The following is a 9,665-nucleotide window of genomic DNA, read 5'->3' as shown; positions in this document are numbered from 1 at the left end:
AATTGAATAAATATCTCTTCTTGTAAATGGACTACTGCAGAATTAGTTTTCGGCAATACTAAATGCCCGTTTTTTACACCTGTTATATTTATTCCATCACATGTTATTTCTTTAGTTGCTGTGTTGTAATTTACACTTACATCTTAAAACAAAAGTATAATTGCTACATTTTAGTAAATAAAAACGCTTAATCATTATGTGCGGTGCTGATATAATTACCTTTTTCGTTATTTGTTTTGAACATCGTTGGGTTTATACTGATTTGTCTAACGGAAATCGGAGTTTCTATTGGACATGTACCTAAATGTTCTAATATAGGAAATTTCAATAAGCCATCAAGAAAGTAAATCCAATCATTTTTCCATTTTATATTTCCTAGGATATAATTTTTATAAATATCAAATTTGGTTATATTTTTGTAATCGTCTCCTAGGTTGAATCCGTTGTTTTCAAAAACTGCATATATTTCTTCTTCCAGTACACACCCTTGGAACTCATCAGATGTTACATCTAATTCCATAATTTTTTTTGTATTTATATTTGAATGTACATTGTTCAAGAAGCTTATTTGACCAGAAAAAATGACCTCATCGTTTAAATTGTATTCAAAATGACCAGATCCCCACTGAATCATTATATTACCTTCAACTGTATCTGTAAGATTAAGATATCACGTTGTTAACTTAGACATTGAAATTAAATATTTTAGCTGATATCAATATTTACTATTTGGATGAACTTTGATATTATTTTTAAAACACAGATTATCGAACTGAACAGACTCATCAGAAAACGTTTTAGAATTAATTTCAACAAACATTTCCCAAACATTTATCTAAACAAATCATAATTTAATTATATGAAACTGTCTAGCAAAGGATTAGTAAAATGAATATGTAAATATAAATATGTATGGAATCAATTTACTTGCCAGCATATAAGCAAATGGTATAATATGGACACCATGGATTTGGTACTTGATTAGATGAATACTATCATTAATAATTATTGATGTCGTTCTTTCACCAAAGAATCCATGTATCTAATATTAAAGTAAAATATATGAAATAAATATTTAAAAAAAAAAACAATACTAATAATATAGTCTTAGAGAAATAAAATAAAACAATAATATTATTCAAATTTGAATCGAATGTGTAATATTACTTGTGAATTAGTTACAACAGTTGTCCATTGCTCATTATGGTCCCAAAAAGGCAAACTTTGAATACAAGGAGTACCTCGGCTAACAGGAAATGTAACTTTTGGATAAATATATTTGATTTTCGGATTAACGCCATTTGTATACATTCTAAAATAAACAAAAAATAATACACGGTATACCAGTAAAATAATACTATATAATACAGTACGCCTGTTTCTGCGCATTTAAGAACGCGATGTCCAACCTAACAATATTATATTTAATGTAAGATTGTTGACCCGACAAAGACATATTATGTAAATTGTGTAAGCAACTCAAAAAAAATCTTAAAGAAAACGATCCATGACTTACTTTCCAATAGCAGTAAGTAGAAATCGAATTGAATCACCAAACATCCTTTTTGTTAGTGGTATATTGGTCACTGTTTCAGGTAATGCTTCTCTTAAAATTGCTTGTAGAAGACCGTGAGGAGCAATTTCAATTACTATGGCGTCACTAGGTATGTGTTTTAGAACGTCCTCAAATAACACACTACTCAATAGATTGTTTGTATGATATTCTGGAGAAGAATATTTTGCGAGGTCAGACTCCCATTCAGTTTCTTGCAACGAACTACTAAGCCATTTAGACGACCTTTTCTTTGGTACTTTGATCATCTATAAAAAAAATGTATAGACAAAGTTGGAATGAAATTAATATAATTAATTTAATTGTTGAACAAACATCTTTTAAATATTTAAGTAGAGTTGGACCAGCGGATTGAATATATCTACTGTGAAACGCTATGCCAGCAACGTTGACGGATTTTGCGAAGACACCTTCGGATTTTAGTTTTGACACGAACTCGTTGATACTTTCAACAGGACCAGATATTGTGCAGCTAGTGGCACTATTACGACAAGCGACGTCAATGTCATGGGGAAGTTTGTCTTTGATTTGGTCATATCCCAGTCCTAAACAAAAAGTTCAAATAAAAAATAAACTCAAAATACTCTGGTGGTATATTGTGGATATTACCAATGGCGGCCATCATGCCAGGAATGACGTCTGTTTCTAGAGTAGCTTGACCTCGGGCGTAAGCAGCTAATATCATTTCTTCAGCCGTAAAACAACCATCTGCGTAGGCACATCCCAATTCTCCGACCGAGTGGCCTATGATCCCATCGGGAGTAATGTCTAATGCTCTCAACACTTCTACTAATCCAATCTAAAAAATATGAATATTTATACTTCTTTTCCAAATGTATTGGAATCGTCGAACTAGATCCAGACCTGAACTGCAGCGATTCCGACAAATGAATTGAGAATGTTGTCAAAAAGTTTTGGATTTTGACTGGTCAAAATATTCTTGATATCAACTCCTTTTGGTTTTAGTATAATATCACATTTGTTAATGGCATCATCAAAAACTGGAATTTTCATAAGGTCTGTTCCCATTCCTTGCCATTGTGATCCCATACCGGAGAAAATAAACCATATTTTGCGTTTCTTCATATTAACATTCTATAAATGTTATTCTTATATTATATTTTTACTGTGAAATATTAATCTCATTTTATTGAAGTGAAACTTCTGTACCGAGGGTACAACGTCAGAAAAACATAGATATCACTAAAAACTACGAATGAAGTTTCACGCTTTATATGCACGTGCTTACACATACACATGGTGTTTTGAATATTGTATAATTAAATCACAGCAATAATATTTAGTAAATGTGATTTACCCAAACTTCATCTATCCGTGATTCATCTATGTTGGGGAAAATAGAAAAAGTTCTGAAGAAATGAGCATTGATATTTCCAGTAAACACGTCATTGGTCAACGCTAAATATTCCGGATCATTTCCATGATACTTGATCTAATTAATTGTATGAATAATTAAAATAATATATAGCTTATATTTAAGTTGCATAAAATAATTATGTATAGTTTAAACAGCAAAATTGAATTCAAATATGGATTTACCTTTTTTACAGTCGCTCTAGCATTTTCTTCATTCCGGCCAGATGCTAATATAAGCCTTGGTATATAATCATTACTGTCTATGTTTTTGAATATCTCTTTTACTTTACTATTCTTTTTTAGAATAACATGACTAAATGCATTTAAAAAACCAAAAGAATTGACTCCAATGATGTCACCTTTGAAAAGAGTTTTTTCTGTGATTACCTGCATGATCAAATTATAAACATTCATATATTTTACGTTTCTATATGGATGAACAATATTTATTTTAATAAACGTACATTTTTCATCAAATATTAATTATTACAAATTATGAAGAACCTAACAGCTATAAAATCTCACTTGAATTTTTCCATTTTTTAATGCTGCTACACTTTTATTTGGTTCCGAGTAATTTATATTGGGTGGTATATAGCCACTTTCGAGTATAATGATCGCTTTAATAATTGACATAAAGAGACCAGACACTTCGCAATGGCCAATATTACTCTTTACGGAACCTACTTTTAATGGAATATTTCTTCGTTTTGTACAAAATACTTCTTCCATAATATTTAATTCCATAGCATCTTCACTCTATAAAATTAACCCAAAATTACATTAATACATATTCCTACCGATTCATTGCGAATATCTGAGTTTTGGAAATAAACTCCATGATTTAAGCTTCTAAGAATAACATCTATAATTTAAAATTCATTAACAATGTGTATACCTATATTCATTGAATTTTGGAATACTTAGAATGATAGAATAGTTCAATGTACTGTATGATAATAATTTTGAATATATTATATAAACGGTAATTTATAAAAATAGAGTTAAATAAAATTAATCTTGAAGAATAGTTTTATTTTTAATCACGGAGCATGATTAATAATTCCTCCAACTAGTTTTTTCGTTGTCAAATTAATTTTATTCCGATATCAATAATACATCACAATACATTTTAAACCTTTACCAATGACAAATTAAATAGGTAAATGTGTTGTTGTTGAAATTGACCAATTTTAACTTATTAGTGTAATTTTTATAAACTTTAATCATCGGTTAATCATAATATAGTGTTTTTCCAAACACAGGTAAATATTACCTTTATCCCTGATCCGTAAGCTTCAATGTATTCTACAGAAGCTGGATCGATGTTTGCCTGCTTATAAGAATCCAACAGTAATGACTTAAAGTGATTTCCATTGTGCTCAGTTATATGCCCTTCGTGGTCTCCAAACTGGACTGATCTTACACTCAATAACGTTCCATAGGAGCGTTTTGCTTCAGATGCTTTTTGAAGATACATAACAATACAAGCTTCTGATCTGTTATAGCCATCAGCTAAGAATAATATGAAAAAACTGTTTATCGTATTATATTTAAACACAATATATGTAAGACGGTTTGTGTGTATTAATAAGTTATATATTTGTTTTTATTGATTAGGTAGGTAGGTAGTTAATTACTAATAACTGAATTTATAGAAATACCTTTATCCCTAATGGTAGGTAATACCTACTAGGTATACCTAATTAATAATTATATAAAAAAATATTTATTTTTATTGATAGGTAAAAAAAAAGTCAGTGTGATTATAATATTATATAGTTATTATATTTTTTTGTTAAAAATATTTACCATCAGAACTGAATGATTTTGTTTGGAAACTTTGATTCAATCTATTCAATCCTTGGAATTGGAATTGTATTTCTGGTCTAAGAGCCAAATTTGTAACCCCAACAATTGCAGAAGATATGAAACCATTTTCAATCATTTGTTTGGCCTTTTCTAAAGCATTTGACCCACAAATCCATCCTCCGTCCATTGTGAAACTGGGGCCTGTATTAAAGTTATTTGTGTGCAGTTACAATATTATTTTTAGTCTTTATCCAATATACCTATTAAATTAAGGATGTATGAAACGCGATTTGCTTGCATTGTTCTACTCCGTCCTAACATTGAAAAAGCAGCAGTTTTAGAGGAGTCCAATGTAAACATTTCTGTTTCACTGATAGCTGAACCAGAAAATACAGCTGTATTTGTTCCACGTAAATCTCCTGGACTTAAACCGGCATCGAAAACCGCTTCAATTGAACGTTCTATGAAGATTCTTGTCATTGGATCCATTACTTCGGCTAGTTTAGGATGAGCACTGAAGAACGTTGCATCAAATTTGTTAACATTTTTCAGTTTTCCGGTTCCAGCAATAGCGCCAAGTTCATCTATTAAACATAATATCATAAATAAATAAATAAATAAATACAAATTATTAACGAAAATATAGAAAAAAAACTGAAAAGTAATAAATTGTGTACTTGGTTTCCATCTTCTTGAATCGATTGTTACTCCATTTGTTTTGTTAAATAATAAGTTTTTTAACTCTTCCATCGTATCGCATTCAGGAAATACTCCTCCAACACCCGATATTACAACTTCTTCTTTTTGTACAGCCATGTTTTTTTAATTATTCACCACCTTATAATAAAAATATATAAATAGTTTACTTTCCATAAAAAATTATAGAGCATTTATAGCAGTATTAAAAATAATAAATAATAATATATAAATCATTATGTCATACAACAAATTTTATTGAATTTCAAACACAACATTTGTCTTTAATTAATTGAATTAACATTGTTGAAAATATCTATACCAAATTAAAATCCTCTACTAGGACAATACTTCCAGAAAAAAATGTTTGTATTCAGCCTAAAATCATATATATATATATATTAAAATTATAATATATAAAATATAAATTATGTGTGGCAAATGTTGAGGAGAGACTACCCATTAATGACACTCATATCATTAATAATTAAAAAACTATTATTATTTTTTTTTTTGATGAGGGGTCATCACAACTTTCTATTTAATGTTATAATGGCTTCATAGTTTCAAAAAATCGATCACCCCCTTGAAACATTTATGGATCCAAACTAATTCATATAGGTATATATTTAGTAGAGAAATATCAGTTAATTCTATACAATTGATACCCTTATTATACGAAGAAATTAGAGAACCTATCAGAAATTTATATTTTATGTTTAAACTAATTTTATTTATTAATTATGGAATAGCCACAGTAAGTACAATAATTACGTACTGTAGATATACCAGATACAGTACTTATTTGAATTCAATATAAATATTAAACATACAATTAACAATTAATTATAAGCTTATGAAAGTCATAATAATTTTTAATATTTGAATGGACTATTGTATCGTTTATTTCGTTATTTGTAACTTATATTTTGTATCGCCATAACTAGCCCATGCCGTTGTGGGTACTAATATTTATAAATAAATAATTGGAACATATTTTTCATTTTTATTGTATTTATATATCTAAATTTACATAGGTACTACAATTACATTGATAAAAGTTTAAAATTAAATCGAATCCACATTGAAATCATGAATTTTTATCATGTTGTTCCAGAATGGAATCATTTAAAATGTGTATTCAAAGTATGTTTATTGTTTATGCATATGATATAATAAATGCAGCGGAAACATAAGGCCACAATTAAATTATTTCTCCTTTTTAACCCATTCAACATATTAGCATTAAATGAATTATATATTTATAATAGTTTCCATTGGATCCACACAGTATTAGTCTGCTATTGTACAATTTCAAGGTTAATTAATTTACTAATTATTTCATTGTTTCCGTTTATTTTATAATATTATATTAAACGTTTAGATAATTTATACTGCCGATTCCAACAAACTATGTAATTTCCATACAAATCATGTGCTAAAATTAAATTCTGGTGTTTTCATTGTAAGATTCGCGAATTTTAATGTAATTATACGCAAGGGTGGTGGTAGAAATAGTCATAAACATTGATTGTTTTATTGTTTAAAAACCTATCAATATTAATTATTTAGATATTTAGATAGGTACTAGGTACCTAAAAACAATCATAGAAATTATATTCACTGAAATATAAAATATAAAAAATACAATACTTTTTTATATAGGTAATAGAGATATCAGAGATATATTTTAAATTGATATGATTTAGATAAAATTTAGCCCTATTAGTTATAACTTATAAGTACCTTATATTACTATATAGTTACTGATTAGTATAATTTATAGTATGATGATTAATTGTCTGCACCTAACTTTATAATATTCCTTTTAATGGTACCTCGGTACCTCTTGTCCAAATCGTTCAAATGTCATGTAATCAAATTAAAATACAAAAGTTTTATATTTTTAAATCAATGTTATACGTTATGGTACAATATTATTGTAAAATATATCAGTTAAATTAAATAACAAAAATTAAAATCTATGCTAAGAATGGCTACAAAACTAAAAATTGGTAAAACTTATGTAGGTACTAGGTAGTGTTTTATGTATATTATGCACAGCCTTGTAAAGAATTCAAATGAAAGTATTTGAATACTTTTTTTGTATTCGAATACTATTTTAAATACTTTTTTTAAAAAGTATTCAAATACGTATTCTGAATACTTTTATTTGTATTTTTTATCCATTAAAAAAATACTTTTTTCCGATCCAGAAAAATAGTTTTAAATTTGTGACAATACATAGTATAAATCATGAATATTAATTTTATTCTTTGAACGAAATATAATATTGGCTCATGATATGATTATTTTTATAAACACCAATGTGTTGTATCCCGTATGGCCGAATCATATGTGGTCAAAATGTATAAATAACTTATAATTACGATGTATTTTTAATTATTAGTTAGTAAATGTTAATTACCCACCATTCAAAAACTAGTTGTGCAAAAAAGTATTCCTAATAGTATTCGAATACTTTTTAAAGTATTCGAATATGTATTCTGAATATATTTTTTAAGTACTATTCGAATACGTATTCTGAATACCTTAATTATCATTTATTCAAATATGTATTCGGAATACAAAATAAAAGTATTCTTTACAAGGCTGATTATGCACAATATAGCAACACAAAATATGGATACCTACTTATCATAATGTGTGTATAGGTGGTGGTAGGTTTGTATACTTTCTAACCAATAAACTTATTTAAAAATCACAAAATATAGGTGAAATTCCTTCTAAATGATTACACGTTGATTTAATTGATGATATAAATAATATCTTAACATATTATAATTTATTGTCAATTGTTTACCTATAAAATACATACTCAACATGCAAGGAAAAGTGTTTTAAATTTTAATAAATATTTCAAAAAGTTTAACATATCAAAACAATTATATAGCTTGGTTTTCACATATTACACGTCTTATTTTTAAAACAAATGATTCTAAATTAATCTATAATTAGATACAGAAAATATATCTCTATTATAGATTAGGTAAGTCAAGTGTAAGGTAAGTGTTAAATTAATCAACTTACAGAAGCGATGGTAGTTTATTTTTAGAGGGTTCGGAAACTTATGTCACTTATATAGTTTTATGAAAACATTTTTAAAACTAAAATAATTAAGTAATTAATAAAAAATACCGACAAACAATTATTGACATTTTAGAATGAGAATTTCTGAAAAAGTCCAACCAGAATTTTAGGTTGCCTAATCTAACCTAACTTAACCACCCACATACTCCTTCAAAATCACCCCTGCCAAGTTATTTGATCGTTCCATATTGTTAAAAAAGATTTATCATTTAATATATTTTATTTTAAAGTAATAAAAATTCACTATCTAGAAACAAATAGTCTGTGTTATTTGAATGGAAATAAAATAATATATAGAATTATTAAGTATTTTGCTTAAATATTATTTATATTTTTAACAATTTAGTTACGGATGTATTGTGACATTACCTGTTTTTGAATTTGTTGCAAAACCGTTAACAAACGTCTGACACTTTCTGAATATAGTACTGAATGTAGAACTTACCACAACTCAACTGTATTCATAATATCGAACAGGAAATAAATTTATTTAAAATACCCATCATAAAACGCATAAAGGTCAAAATTTAAATGTAAATTTAATTATATACATTCTTACCTATTGGGCGAAAAAAGTAATGGATTAGTGATTCATAGTAGGTAGACAAAAAAATAAATTACAATATTATAATAACACGACAAATCCCATCATTGTATATTTATAGTATACATAAAGTGTCAACATTCATTATCATAGAACATTACATTCATAAGTATTTATTTTTAATTTTAATCACACTCAACTATATGTTGAGTATGACAATATATAAATATTGATGAGCACTTAACAAGTAAACGGTTTTTTGTTGTCAATAAACGGTTAATAAATGCGTGTATAACAATGACCTGGTTGAATGGTTTTTAATTAATCATGAAGTAAATAACACGCCGTTCCATAATCCTATTAGATAGTAAAATATACCTAAATTACAAAATTACTCTTTTAGTCATTAGCATACATGCAGTAAGTAATATAATATAAGCACCTATCTACCTATATAAAAGTCATAGGACTCCGGGACGCGTACATAAAATGTGAACATTTTAATATATATATATATTTATACTAGCTGTCCCGCCTGAAGTTTCCCGGGTC

The 9,665-nt window shown here is 27.4% G+C and overlaps 1 protein-coding gene across 1 annotated transcript; it reads right to left on the bottom strand.

The window, feature by feature from the left end:
* Positions 1-1,700: 1,700 nt before the first annotated feature.
* On the bottom strand, positions 1,701-9,025 carry LOC103311453 (fatty acid synthase-like). The gene is made up of 11 exons (XM_029486503.1): positions 8,939-9,025; positions 5,440-5,599; positions 5,023-5,346; positions 4,763-4,963; positions 4,227-4,465; positions 3,476-3,709; positions 3,134-3,337; positions 2,892-3,026; positions 2,438-2,668; positions 2,183-2,372; positions 1,701-2,118 (listed from the first exon to the last, which is right to left on the bottom strand). The coding sequence occupies exons 2-11, from the start codon at positions 5,576-5,578 to the stop codon at positions 1,790-1,792; spliced, it is 2,226 nt and encodes a 741-aa protein (XP_029342363.1). The 5' UTR covers positions 5,579-5,599; positions 8,939-9,025; the 3' UTR covers positions 1,701-1,789.
* Positions 9,026-9,665: the final 640 nt, after the last annotated feature.

Source organism: Acyrthosiphon pisum, chromosome A1 (assembly GCF_005508785.2).
Source record: "Acyrthosiphon pisum isolate AL4f chromosome A1, pea_aphid_22Mar2018_4r6ur, whole genome shotgun sequence".
In the NCBI taxonomy this organism is placed as follows: Eukaryota; Metazoa; Arthropoda; class Insecta; order Hemiptera; family Aphididae; genus Acyrthosiphon; species Acyrthosiphon pisum.
This window is presented reverse-complemented; position numbering and strand designations above follow the sequence as displayed.